This window comes from Urocampus carinirostris, chromosome 7 (assembly GCF_059441175.1).
Source record: "Urocampus carinirostris isolate Australia breed hairy pipefish chromosome 7, RoL_Ucar_1.0, whole genome shotgun sequence".
NCBI lineage: Eukaryota > Metazoa > Chordata > Actinopteri > Syngnathiformes > Syngnathidae > Urocampus > Urocampus carinirostris.
Window position 1 is genome coordinate 27448034 of NC_142355.1, and position 14700 is coordinate 27462733.

Below are 14700 nucleotides of genomic sequence, written 5' to 3' on the forward strand. Positions count from 1 at the left end.
GATTTGTAGTTGTTTTCTGTCCAACAGTCACATAGTTCACACACAGTATCTCACATCATTATGAAATAAACCACCAAGGTGTTACTCAAAATGAAGATGTTTATTGAATAGTAATGCAGAAAAGCACATAATGCAAATGTGGGTCTGACTTAAAGAGCCTAAATATGGCTTTTGGGCAATTTATTCCATATTAACTGTGGACAATTCTTTGTACGGTGGACCTGGGAACCCTGAAGACCCGTGACACCACACGGTAGGACAGAGCGTGGGCCAGCCAGTACACGTAGATCAGGACCTCCAGCCACGGCCCTGTTCCCTCTTTAGCAGCTCATGCAGGGCCCACATAACCTTCTTGCTCAACCTTAAGTCCTGAATGAGTTCTGACTCCACATCCAACCATAAGCACAGGATGGGAACATTCCTGTCCAACCTGTCCACGCTTATGGGACAGCCACTCTGGAACACAATAGATAACAATTTAGACATAAAAGTGGGCATAGAAAAGAAAAAGACCGCTTTAACTGTGATGTAAGCATCATGAAAAAATGTTGAAATGACCTTTTTTATATCCAATGACAACTCTTTTGAATTAAATTCCTTATGAACTAAGGTTTTTGGGTCGTACAGGGAAGTTTGGTGACGATATTATGTCAGCTTAAGGGTCAGGTGGACTGTTCTTGTGTTTGTTTACTTTTCGTCATGTCACACATTCAAAACCCCTACTATATGTCATAAAATGGCATTAAGATACTAATAAGTAGATTGCCATTTATGTCTACACAAACATAGGGTATTATGTGAACGTGCATTGTATGTTAACTCTTACTGTATTTGACCGAACGGGTCATTTTTTTTAATGAGTGTACGTACCTTGTAAAGATGAATCAGCACTACATAGCGCCAAAGCTGTCTTCAGTATAGCACATTTCTCCTCCGTTGATTGGAGACACGGAAAAGATGATGAGCTTTCAGGCAATCGGTAATAACACAGCTGTAGCGGGCATTTTTAACGTTGCACGAACTCTCCAACTGACACACTACGTTGAGACTCGAGTTGTTTACATGTGACGTAGGCCTATACGTCACTAAGGTCTACAGCCAATTAATATTACCGCCATCTCCTGGACAGGGGTGGAACCTTGCAAGTCTTGTCCAAACCTTTTCCGCTTTGCACTTCACTCGCGGAGGGCACTCCTCTTCGAGGGACCTCACTGGAGGGTCCTCAGGGCCGAGTGAGAGAAATGGGATTGGGCCTATGTCATGATGCTTTTCCTGGACTTCAGCTTGGTGTTTAATACCATTATCCTGGTGACCCTGGTGAATAAGTTCTCCCCCCCATCTGCCACTGGGTTAAGGAGTTTCTTACAAACTGCCCACAGTCTATGAAACTCAGCCACAACATCTTTACCCCCTACTGCTTAGCATCAACTCACCCAACAAGGTGTGTTGAATCTTTTTCATTTTCTACACATATGATTGTTAAACGACCAAAAACGTTCGATAACACACTACCTTGGTTGGTAGGGGTGGGCGACCCTTGGAATTTTGTTATAGGTCCGATCCAAGTTAATACAGGGTAGTATCAATCCGATACCGAGGCTTTTTGCTTGGCTGAACTTTCAATCTCCTGTTTCCCTCTCCTCTGCCTGGCATGCAGGATCCAAGCAGGCCAGTAACAAGGTAGGGAAAGGGTTTCAAATTGGTCCTGTCATTCAGTCAGTCAGTCATTCAGGCAATGATTTAGAGTACCAGAGAGCCCTGGGGGAGAGAGAGAGGGGCTGCACTATCTGCATAGAGAAACGGTGCTTTTAGGAAACTTGTGGATGAGTGATTTCTCTATCACAGGACATTAATATCGATCTGATCCAAGTACTTGATTAGAATCAATAACATTGATTTTTGGATCGAACGATATATTGACCTCGTTTTTGATGGGGATGAGGCGGCATACAGAAAGTAGGTGGAGACACTCACAATGTGGCGTTAAAAAAAACTATTTTATACTGAAAACTACCAAGTACACTTTGTTGTCATCAATGACAATAAAGACTATCCTATTCTATAAGTTCCGCTTATAGTATCTTACAAGTGCAGCATCATTATTGCATTAGATGCTGAAATGGTTGACAGGAAAGATATGGGTTTAACTACAGCAATAATGGCATGACTGACAATTATATACAGTTAAAAAACATGAAATAAACTTTGAGCCCAGCTGCCTCAAAAAGTGGGAAAAAAATCGTATTCATTGTGTAAATTCATTTTATAATGTCAAAAGGTTTGACCTTGGCAGCGACAACAATACACTCACATAAAGGTTGGCCCGCGGAGACTCGACCCTAAGAAAACAACAAAAGAGCAAAAAAAAACGATGGGAAACGGCCTCAATTTCCTGTTTTCGTTTCTGTATTGTTTCCTTCCCGACGTGGCCCAAACCGGCGTGCATGTGGGAACTTATGCGAGTGTGCACGCTGAGTCAGCCACGGAGTAAACAATGAATAATGTTAGCGCTTACCACCTTGCGGAACATATGTCCATTATCAAACTTAAATAAATAAATTGAAATACATAACTTTAAATAAAGAAACACAATTCAAGACAATCACACACAAACCAATCAACAAATAAATAACTATCCACAATTTCATGGTGTTCATCTCTCGTCTCTGTACATCTTTAAAGTGATAGTGTGTGATAATTCACCACTAGATGTTGCTGAAGCTTGGAATGGAGATGAATCTTCTGCATTTAAACTACTTGGCAAAATTCCAACGCCAACATCTATTTTTTCTTGCCTGAGCATGGATGATTTCAACCAGAGACAGAACATGAAAAATTGTGGTAATCGCTGTGAACGCCTAACAATGACCCGAATACTCCTGGAATGGCTCGTAAGAGTGAACAACTGGAGTTGGTCAAAACTGGGTTCAGTAGCTAAAAAGAGAAGCCACTAAAAAGGCCATTATAAGATTGATTTTGTTAAGCGCCATGACCCTTAACCATGGCACTCAACAACGTTCAGCTGTGAAAGGAAAGATGCACTGATGGTTGAAGCAGGAGTAGCTAACAATAGTGGCTAGCGACAAGTCATAGCCTGCAGCCAAGTGGCTAACGTGAATGGCTAGAGAAGATAACAGTGGAAAAAAAGCGCCAGTTGTCTGAATCACGGGACTCAGCAAGCATACAAGGCTCGGCTGTAGAAGGTATGTGGCCGCGAAGTGCTTAAAAGCACCGCCGGACATGCTACCTTTGCGAAATGGTCTTTCAGGCTTCCGCAGTAGTAAGATGGCGGCCAAAGAAGTCAGCTTCTTCAAAAGGACATCTAAAGTTGTGTAATATGATTTCACATTCTAAACCTACCGTGTGTTTTTCCTTGTTTTTTTAATAAATGCAAAAGAAACAAAACCTGGAATGTCGAGTTCCTGTGTTTTTCAGGGCATGGGTTCTTTGATTGTTTTGTGGGACCACTTATGATGGACACACCTGACAAATTTGAGGATGCAACGTGAAACTGGACAAATCTTACAAAACATTCCAAGAGGAAACCCAATTTGTCTAAATGCACAGAATTTTCAAAGCTCTCACCTTGAGCTCCACAACGCTCTTGTTGTCCTTGGAGGTGAGCTTGGGGTCCTGGAAAAGGGGGTCCTCCACGTAGATCAGGTCCCACTGGTCGGTGGCGTATCCGTCCAGGATGAAGGCCACTTTGGTGACCACAGGAGGCGGCAGGGCCAGTTTAGCCAGGGAGGGTGTGGTGCACTGGATGGAGGTGCGGTTTTCGCCATAGACACAGGTCTGTGAGGATAAAAAACATTATTTAATAGGTAAGCATAAAGAAGACTATAGTTCTGTGTAACTTAGGTACTCTACACTCTTAATAGTCCCCGGTTCGAGACCGGGTGGAAACATTGGTGTCCTGGAGAGGGATGGGCACCACCAGGCTGTACTTGCCCAAGACACAATACAGGAAATGGTGCCCCTACGACCACATTGGTTATGGGATCGAACCAAACACTCTGGAAACAGTTGGTTAACAGTAACTCGATCTGGGTGAGGACTGAACATATTCGCTACTTGGGTCAATTTCAACTTTGTTTTGCTTGAACAAATTCCTAATTTTATATTTTAACAAAAAGTCCAAATATGGCTCATTTTAAACGAATAAATAAAAAAACGATGCAAAATTTGTTATAAAGTTTTTATTTTTATTTCTTTTAAACACTTCAAAATAAGGTAAAATTGTTCCAGAAATTTCTGACCGTGAAGCAGACGCTGTCGGGCGCTGTTGGACGCTTTGAGACCGCCATATAGACGAGATACAGCAGTGCTTTACTCGCGGTCGGAAATTCACACGCGGTTGGCCGCGCGAAAAAGTTTTGAGCTGATGCGTAGGAGTCGGATTTGGGCACAACACCGGCTCGGGAGCTTTTATACCCGTGGTCCACACGAGAAAATGACGCGCAAATGACGCGATGAGGAAGCGGAACAGTCGCCGGCGTCTGTTTTGCGGGCATACCACCGATGAACAGCGGGTTGGACAATTTTGCGCATTTTCCATCACGGGCAACCACGGGCAAAAAAAACCCGCAAAATTTTAGCCGTGATTCAGCCGCAAACGGCTGTGTGACCGGCCCCTAAGGGCTCTTTAAACCCGGTTGGGCATCGTTAATACAAACAGCGCATGCCACTTTTCAAATAAAACCTCCAAAAACGTGTGAATGTATTCAAAACAGCCCCTAAATTCTGCCTGTGCTTTACAAAACAGCCCTTAACTTAGCCAAGGTTTGACCAATTTGTCCTTTTCTTAACCAAAATGGCTTTTGTAGTGTTGTACTATTAATTAGCATGTGCCTTAAAAGGGTGTGTCATGAAGGGCAACAACTGGATTCCAGTTAACCTTTGGTGATGATTTGTGTGCTACAGCAGGTTTTCTCATTTATTAGCCCCACGACTCTCCTGGCCCACATCCTAGGGCATAACATATTTTACTTTTAGTGGAATTTTTCACAGACTGAACAGATTCCTTTCTACTGCATTCTGTGTGAAAGTCCAGCACAAATAGATGTTATATTTCATCTTGAAAATGAGTTTTATGAATGTTCTTTATCCAAATCTGTCATGAACCGGAACAGGAGGAGCACCCAGATGCGTGACGTTCCTCACACAAGGTTTTATTTTTCGGGAAATGGGTAGTCATGCACGTTAACCCAAACGCCACTGATTCTGCGATCGTTAGGCGGAAGACGTAAGGTGGCAGTCTGGCGTGGAATGACAGGAAGCCAGAGGCCGACGAGATCGATACCAATTGCACGAGCAGATATCGGACAGATGGGGTCTATACCGGACAGGACAGGACAGACTGGATTGAAATCCAACACTGGAGATTGAAATTAAACAGGACAAACTAGACAGGAACGAAATTGGAGATCAATATTAAACAGGACGAAATAGACGGGAACAATACTGGACAGGAAACACAAGCAGGAAACCGGAGAGGGTCAAAACCCACGTCTTGCGGGTGCAGAGGTTCGTTGACGGACTGACAAAGGGTGAGTGAGAGCACTGAGCTTAAACAGAAGGGAAGCCAATCTGTCAACGAGCCGCAGCTGGTGCCACGCGGGCTGGGCCAATTGGGCGCTATGGCAACCGTGACAAAATCGTCCTTCAATATTTTGGTAAAGAGTACTTTTTCTAGGGGGAATAATACTGCTTTTTCATCCTCAGGGAAAAAAAAACGAATCTTGGAGTTACTTATGTTCCACATGACAACTCTGATATGGTTTTGATCATAGAGCTAAAATACTCTGGAAACGATTTCAAAGGCAGCTTTCGGGGGATTCACTGGTTTGCTCTCCTTCCGTACCGGGAAAACCAAAAAAATGAACTTTTACCCCCGCACCGAATAAATGGATGAAGACGTGAGTTTTTTCCTGGCGTCTTTGTCCTGACAGGTGATGCATTTGCTCCATTGTTGATATTTTCAATGCACAATCGAGTTCCGTTTAGTCGCTATATGTTCACATTGTGCAAGAGAACTCCAGCCTCTCTTGGAGCAACCCAAACCAACAGTTCAGGAACCTCTGCTGGTGCCAGAGAGGAAACGTGGAATGGCTTTTTATGAATGTAGGACAATTAAGACAGACCAAACATTCCAGCTGATCCCTTTTCACCCTAATTTGGGTTATTTTGTGTTTTCGCTTGCAGTTTTAGGTAGATCATTTGCATTGGAAATCACAAGCAAGATAGCTGTCTGGTTTTAGGTATCATCACCCAGCAGGTGCAACACTGCACTTTACACAGATTTGAAAAACAAAGGGTATGCTCTTTAGGGTATGCAAATAACCTCCCTCGATGTAAATGCAGCACTCAGCAGTCCTCGGGGAAAGCAGAAACTCCCATAACACGACTTTTAGCTTCATAAATGAAAGCACTACCGGCGCAAATAGACAAAACAGTCGGAGGTTTTCCCATAGATGTCCTTCCCGGGTCAAACGAGGATCGTGCGTTTGCGAAGACTTTGTTTTGTGTTTGTTTGCCAAATTTCCAATTGACCTCTCCACAGGAGCCCGCTGACTGATAAGATCACGATGGAGCACAGCAGCACGTCGTCCCGCACACGTACAAACCAACCCACCCACATACACGTTGCGAAATACTGTGTAGAAAGCAGGATACTCATTTCGATCTGAGTTGCAGGTAACTCTTCAATTTCCACTTTCGGTTATTTATTGTTTTCTTCTTCTCAGCGTCTGGCCCTGAAGCATGTAAACGTCTCCATCGACCAGCCAACAGAGAAGGGAAGCTCTGCGTCGTTACTGTCATGGACTTTTGGGACAAATTTCTACATATTATCTATGTTTTTTTATTGATGTTCAGTATGTTTTGTGTACTGTTACCTAATGATAAATCTATTGCACCCTGGTCACCCAGGAAGGGGGATTACCACTTGTTAGGCCCCTTCTTAAGGTTTCTTATTTTCTTCATCCTGAGATTTTTGAGTTTTTCCCTGCCCGCATGTTGGTTTAAGATCAGGGAATGGTGTCATTATAACCTGTGTAGTCCTTTGAAACATTTTCTGATCAAGGACTATAAAAATCAGTGTGACTTGCCTTAACTTGACTTCTTACCAAGTTGCTGAGGGAAAAAGCTACTTCAAGTTCTTTCACCCTCAAGTTACTTGAAAGTTATATGTGTGTTAGTTTTGTTTTTAAGTCATTAATTAGCTATTTCTTCAGAGTTTGCTCATTTCTTACTACAGTTGGATAATTGTTTCTCAAACAGAAAAACAAAGTTCATCTAAAACAAGCAATTGAATATCGTTGCAGCGCCACAGCCTACCAGAGTATTGTTGCTGACCATGTCCATCCCTTTATGACCACAGCGTAGCAAACTTCTGATAGCTACTTTCAGCAGGATAACGCTCCATGTCATAAAGCTGGAATCATCTCAAACTGGTTTCTTGAACATGACAATGAGTTAACTGTACTCAAATGGCCTCCACAGTCACCAGATCTCAATCCAATAGAGGATCTTTGGGAGGTGGTGGAACGGGAGATCGGCATCATGGATGTGCAGCAGACAAGTCTGCGCCAAATGTGTGATGTCATCATGTTAATATGGAACAAACTGAGGAATTCCTCCAGCACCTTGTAGAATCTATTTCACAAGTTACTTCTATGTCAAGTTACTCCCTCATATAAATGTTTTTTTTTTTTCAGTGGCAAGGTCTCGACATTTCTCAAAACCAAGTGACCCTCATTCTTTACATTCTAATCACCTTGTAAATAACTTTGCAGCTTTGGCTGTGGAGGTTAGATTTTGGTATCTTCTTAGAGGACATCACACATAAGTTACATCTCGGTGCAACTGACTCCCAGGTCCAAATGACTTTTAGGTGACTTTGTTTGAATCTCGTTGTTACTTTGTAGCCCCTAACGAACACACATGCACATTTCCTGTTGTGAAATTGTGATTGCAGCATGCCTGTGCTTGCATGTTCTCAGGCAGGAGAAGACAATGGTGGTGTTTGATGGAGGCTTCCACAACAAAGACAGAGAAGGTATTAGGACCTGTTAACGCGGAATGTTATTGAGTCGTAGCCAATAAAAAAGTGTCTTTTTCCTTTCAAAGACCTTCAAGGCCTTCATTGGGGCGCCAACTGGAGCGTAACTAGATCCGGGAGAGACTCGGGTTTTGTTACGCAGGGAATACTCGGTTGGATCATCCCAAGTTCACGGGAAGGGGAACATCCTGTGAGCTCACTGGAAAAGAAATGCGGATTACCTAATTTCTCTAGAAAGAAAGCAAATTTACATTATATTACATGAAGATGATGATTATTTTAATTCATTATTGTTAAAATCAAATTATTATTACAAAATAACGTAAATAATGAAATTCATTATCATTTATTATTACGCAACTAAAAAATACATTTATTATTCAGTGCAAAACATATATAGAACAATGGCAGATTCCTATGCTGTATTTATGTCTTATATTATACTACATTTGAAATTGATTTTTTTTTTAGTTTAATAAAAAAATAATAATAATAACCAAAACAGAAGAAGATAATTTACCAAATATGAAGCATACATGTCTTTATTTGACTGATTTCTTTATTTTCTTGTCATATTTTTTAACAATATATAAAATGCACACAATAACTGGTCTATTGTTGTCTATTTTCCTTATTTCAGCAAAAATATTTTTTAAGAAAAACCTAAAACAAAGAACAACATTTAGAATAGGTTAAATCTTTCAACAAAATTATGATCTTTAAACTAAAAACATGTTTATTTTGCTTGATTTATTTCATTGTTTCAACTTACTGAGACAACTTTAAAAACATTACAGTTATTACTTGTAATTAATACAATGATTTCACATTTTCCATTATTTGTTTGTATTCATCTGTTTTTAACAAAATTCAATTTCAGTATGTAACTATCAACCTATTTGGGAATTTTGTTGCTGCTAAATGTTAATTGCACTAGTTCTCATTGCACTTCTGTTTGGATGCTGTCATGATGACTGATTAATTTCACCTGTGCCCGCTCCTGATTGGTTTCCTGTCCTACTTATGCTCAGTCCTTTCACTCGCCTGTGGTCAGTCCGTCAGTGAACCGGTTTTCAACAAGGCAAGCATTTTGACTCTGTTGGTCCCGCTTTTTTCACCCGTTTTCCACCCGTCCGTTCCTGATTTCCCTGATTGTCTACCACCTGTTTTTTGACTCCGATCACGTTTTGATCGACCGTCCTGGCTTAAGACTCGTTTTGTTGACCCCGACCACGTTCAGCTCTCCTGTCCCAGCTATCGACGTGTTTTTTTCCGTCTACTACACCTTGATCTCCCGCTCCAGAAGATCCACTTCCGTATTCGAAACACGTTCCGATTCTGTGAGCAGCTTGCTTCCCACGTCCAGCGAGCACCGGATCGCGGGCGCTGCCTTTCCTCTTTATCTCAATAAACTTGTGGTTAACGTTACGCATCTGGGTCCTAATTTCGTTCTGGTCGTGACACATGCACAATTGTTACAACTTAAGCCAGTCTGCAAGCACTACCTTGAAAATAGTATTCCTGACATTCTCTTTATCTTATTTTTCTCTCGTAAATCTTGGGTGTTTATCCTGGAGTGCCATGTATAATCTTGTTGCAAACAATGTTCACCATGTCGTCATTAATGAATATAGAAAATTTGAATTCTAAGAAGAATTTCTACTTTATCTGTGCAAACATAATTATAAACAGCCCCTTAGCTTTTAACATAATGTCAATTTGCAGTCTTGACTTCTACATGTACGTGGAATTTATAGTCATATAAATTGTGTTTGGTGAAAATGAGGAGATCCGGGACATTCCGAAGACCTTCTCGAGCTACTGGGCGTGAATGAGAAGCGCGACAGGCCTTTCCTGTCTTTGCACTTGTCCCGCAAGGCGTCAGTGCTTTTCCATCCGCGTCAACACGCCGGCGTTTTTTCTCCTATGAGTGGGCGTGAAGACGCTTGATGACAATTCCGTGCGCTGCACGCGTCAAGCTACGCTTCATTTCCTTCGCTATTCATCTTCGGGGGCTTTGGCGGGAGGTCGTCGGTATGGGTAGTTATAGAAATGTCCCAAATATATTTGAAACTCAGAAATCCCTTTAGATCAAAAGGAGAACCATTATTGTAAGAAAATATAGACACGGCTGTTTTCTAACACAATGGAACTTATATTCAGAATTATTTGTGACCCTCACTTACTGCCAATTACTTCATGGTACAAATAAATGAAATCTGAGTAGCTGACTTACTTGACCTTACTCACTTGATATTGAGATTTTCATTTTTGCTGTCATATTCTCATATGAGAATCACGTGTCTGTGATTTTATTTACAATCAAAAAGGAATGTTTGTCACATGACAGCAAGGATATGTAATTTACAACGTAAAAGAATGAAGAAAGAAAGAAAATACAAAGAAAGACAGGAATAAAAAGGAAAACAAAGAGGAAAAAAATAGGGATTAAAAAAAAATAAACAAAGCAACAACAAAAGCATAGAAGAATAAGAAGAAACCAAGAAATGAAGAAATAACAACTGAAAGAAGAAAAGAGAAAGACAAAAAGGGAGAAGAGAAAAATAAAAGCACCAATTAAAAGAAACAAAGAAATAAAGAGGAAGGAATAAAAACAAAAAACGAAACAGATAGATAGGGCAAAGAATAGATAAATAAAGAGGAAGAAATAGAGAGGAAAATAAGGAAACAAAGATAGAACAATGAAACGACAGAAAAAGAAATAAAAAAGGAAATAGAGAAAGATAAAAAGTAAGAAAAATATACAAAAAGGGAGAGAGACAGAAAAAATAAATGAATAAAGAGAGAAAGAAAGGAAGAATGAAGGAAAGAGAGAGAGAAAAAAGCTAGCAAGATAGATAGCCACAGATAAAGATAGATGGTTAGCTATCTAGCTAGTGATAGTTACCCAGATATCGAGAAAGCTAGCCATCTAACAAGATAGATAGAAAGATAGATAGAAAGGTAGAAAGGAAAAAGTAACTATACGTTTAAAGTAATAATGTAATATGACTAAAAATGTAAAATTAAAATATGGAATCTACCTACCTACCTACCTACCTACCTTGGTCATATCCCTCGAGAGGGGTGACCGACAGCAAGACAAACACATACAAAACAAAGAATATAAAAAAAGGGAAAAAGAAGGAAAAAACACACACATTTTTGGACCACAGCCAACCAAATTGCCCTAACACCCACACAAGTTAGGCACCTCGGCACCCAAGTTGGTCATGCTTTCGTCCCTCCAGTTAAAACAGGACACAAGAAAGCGGCCATGTCACTCAGGTCAGTGTGACACAACAAACTCTTCTGTTCAACAGCAGGGCCCGACAGCTTTCACTGGTTTGCCCCGGCCGCATCATTCAGGTGCCCTGCCCATCCTTAAGAACACGTCTAAATATCCCACTATCCTTTTACAACACCTCTCCACTCGCACAAAATAAAACAATTCAAGCAACCACACCCTACTTTTTGTACAAGTTGTACAAGTGTGTACAACTATTGGAGTTCCTTTGAGATAACGACCAGGAAATAAGCACATCCAATTGTACTTTTTGTCAGAAAGTCCTCTTACTTACCACATGGAAGACCACAGCATCCTGCCCGGTGGTGAGGACCATCTCTGGCTGGAGGCCGGACCGCAGGAAGAAGCCGTGAGCAGACAGCGTGCAGCCTCCGCTGGGGGAAGAGCGAGCGGAGGTTAAGGTTAGCGTCGTTGGAGAGCCCAGATACGCGAGATGCCCACAGGAAGTTTTGAGCTGTTAGCGTTAGCGCTTTTAGCGAGCCCTCACTTCCCACGCACTTCCTCTCTGTCGGAACCGCACCGTAACTTCACACTCAGCTAAAATTGAGTTTTCTGATGAAGGGGACCTACCGTGCACCCAGAGCAAAATGACTTGAAAATAAATTGTGTGTGCAAAAAAAACAACAACCTAAAATATATTTAATAAAAAATACGCTAGAAAAACATGAAACATACATTCAAAGAAAATATTAATAATTTAAATGTTATTCATATTTGTTTAAACTACACATAAAACTGAATTTAAAAAATTCTAAAGAAACTCACTGGGGATAAAATTTACTACAAAATAAAAGTCTAAATACATCCAATTGTATGGCGTACAAGTTTAATCAAGTAAAAATATACTAAAAATGTCATGATTACTGATTTGGATCACCTGTGCCCGCTCATTTGCCGCCAGCCGCTGAGGGCTATCTGATTGGTTCCCAGTCCTGTCGCTCTCCGGTTTGTTAGTCCATCAACAAATCGCTGTTGTTACAAGGCAAGCATTTTGACCCAGACTCCCGCCTGTCCCGTTTTTGCACCCGTTTTTTCACCCGTCCGTTCCTGATTTTCCCGTTTGTCTCCGGCTACGACCTGTTAGGTTTTTAAGATAGAGGATGATCTCTAATTAAAATGAACATTTAAGGGGGTACATAGATGAAATAGGAAATACAATCACGACTTGAAAATTGTTCATGAAATTAATGGTCAAAGTTCAGTTTAATTACCGGCAACTTAGATAGGTAAAATTGCTATAGCATAGAATATATCGCAAAATATTAAACTTAATCAACTCAATTGGAATGGACATTTTAAAAAGTGCCATCTTTTTACTTTTTAAATGTATCTACTTATTTAGTTGTTTTTTGTTGGTGTTAGTCAGGGGTTACCAACGTGGTTTCTATGGGCACCAGGTAGCCCCCCTAACAGTACCTGAGTAAGTTCTGGACCGGTTCTGAAAGTAGATCATGTGTAATGTTGGGGTTTTCTAGGAAATCTAATTTCAAACCTGTTTTAACCTTTTTTAAACCTGGTTCAGATAATAAAGTGTGACATCGCTGGGGCCGCTCCCAGTAAATGCCAAAGTCTGAAGAGCGGAATGACGCTAAACACCGAAAAACAATGGTGAAGGTGCTGTATCTTATTCAGACCAGAAGGCTTCTCTTGCGACTGGTGTCCATTGACACCAGCACTATCTGTTTCATGTGGGGGGAGCAGACCCCTGCCCAACTAAACGGCCTAGAGAGGGATGGCCGCCACCAGGCTGTACTTGGTAAAGGCACACCACAGGAAGTGTCGCCTTCACGAGCCAAGCGGTTGAGGAACTGTGTACCGTGAATAACATAAAAGCAACATAGTATCAACATGTTAAAAGTGCAAATTCCTCTGTAGCAATCCAATTCTATCAAGTTTTTTCTCCGGCTTGGTGCATTCATAGCCGAAGCTACTCTAATTGTGTCCCTTGTTCTGTCAGTATGTAAAGGGCACAGTTTTACCTACAGATTACAGACAAGGTGTTACACTAACAGACATTGTTTTTACTGTACTTCACTAAAGAATTATTTGTATGAATAAAGTATGTTCACTGTTGAGACGCTTTATGATGAAAACCCACACAACAAACTGTAAATACCCACAAATGCTAGCTAAGCACACAGAACAATTTTATTAGGTTAACGGTAGGTAACAAAGACATGCACCCACTGAGCTGAAGGAATATGCATATATTTCGTTTGCAGTTTTTTGTGACATATTTACAATAGAACTATGCATGCACCTTGTTTGGAAACCATTATTTACGGGAAAAATCAAAGGTTAAAATTAGCCTCAATTAAAAACTGTGGGAGGGAGAAGTTTAAAGTGGAATAGTGGTTGATGGCATTATTTATATTTTATAAATTTAATCAGATCAACTTATGTCATACAGAGCAATAAAATGTGCTGAACTATTAGCTTTTGTCTGGAGAGCGGGTTTTGCTGAATTTTGTCTTATAATATAAAGTTTGTCTAATTTAAAAAATAAATAAAATCAAAATATTTTGGGCGGCGCAGCGGCTGAGTGGTTAGCGCATCCACGACATAGTTCTGAGGTCATGGGATCAAATCCAGCGACCAGCCTTCCTTAGCGGAGTTTGCATGTTCTCCACGTGCCTGCGTGGATTTCCCCTGGGCACTCCGGTTTCTTCCCACATTCCAAAAACATGAATATTAGGATAAATGGCCGGTCCAAATTATGTGTGAATGAGTGACTATGTTGTCAGTTTCTGTGTGCTCTGCGACTGGCTGGCAACCGGTTCAGGGTGTCCCCTGCCCACCACTGCCCGAAGATAGCTGGGATGGGCTCCAGCACCCCCGCGACCCTATTGAGAATAAGCGGTGCAGAAAATGGATGGATGGATGAAAATATTTTGCTACTATGGCTTTTTGGGGCAAAACGGTTCCTGACCACTGACCTAGCTTGTTATTTTAGGAAATGGCTATCAAACAATGAAAAGAATCGCTCAGCTTCAAAAAGTCTGGTGAACTCCGGTGTACAGAGGAACCATGATATTCAGGGTACCTGATGAAAGACCGCGATGGTTGAATGCTGTTGATGAGCGGGTCCTGGTTGTAGGTGAACCGTGAAGGGGCATGACGTTCTACTGAGTCCACCGTCAGTCTGACAGGCTGAGCTGATGGTACTGTGTGCGGGGGAGTCTTGCAGGTCAACATAGTTGAGGACAAACTGTGGGTTCAAGATAATATGATATGATGTGATTCAAAAACACCCTGATTTGCAATCTATAATCACAAAACCATGCATCGATGACATCGGAGGTCCCTACAGTGGTCAGAAAAATGAATGACT

General features: G+C 41.1%; 1 protein-coding gene and 1 long non-coding RNA gene across 3 annotated transcripts in view; both read right to left on the minus strand.

Annotated features, from left to right (window-relative positions):
• Window positions 1-14700, minus strand: part of met (MET proto-oncogene, receptor tyrosine kinase) — a 99375-nt gene that overhangs the window by 22797 nt on the left and 61878 nt on the right. For both annotated transcript variants that reach the window (XM_088340423.1, XM_088340422.1), the window contains 3 exons: window positions 14413-14577; window positions 11644-11743; window positions 3586-3795 (listed from right to left, as the gene is read on the minus strand). In XM_088340423.1, coding sequence (XP_088196549.1) covers window positions 3586-3795; window positions 11644-11743; window positions 14413-14577 — 475 coding nt within the window. The remainder of the gene's footprint in view (window positions 1-3585; window positions 3796-11643; window positions 11744-14412; window positions 14578-14700) is intronic.
• Window positions 82-1248, minus strand: LOC148362847 (uncharacterized). The gene is made up of 2 exons (XR_015850905.1): window positions 871-1248; window positions 82-456 (listed from the first exon to the last, which is right to left on the minus strand). It is a non-coding gene; the product is annotated as an uncharacterized LOC148362847 (long non-coding RNA).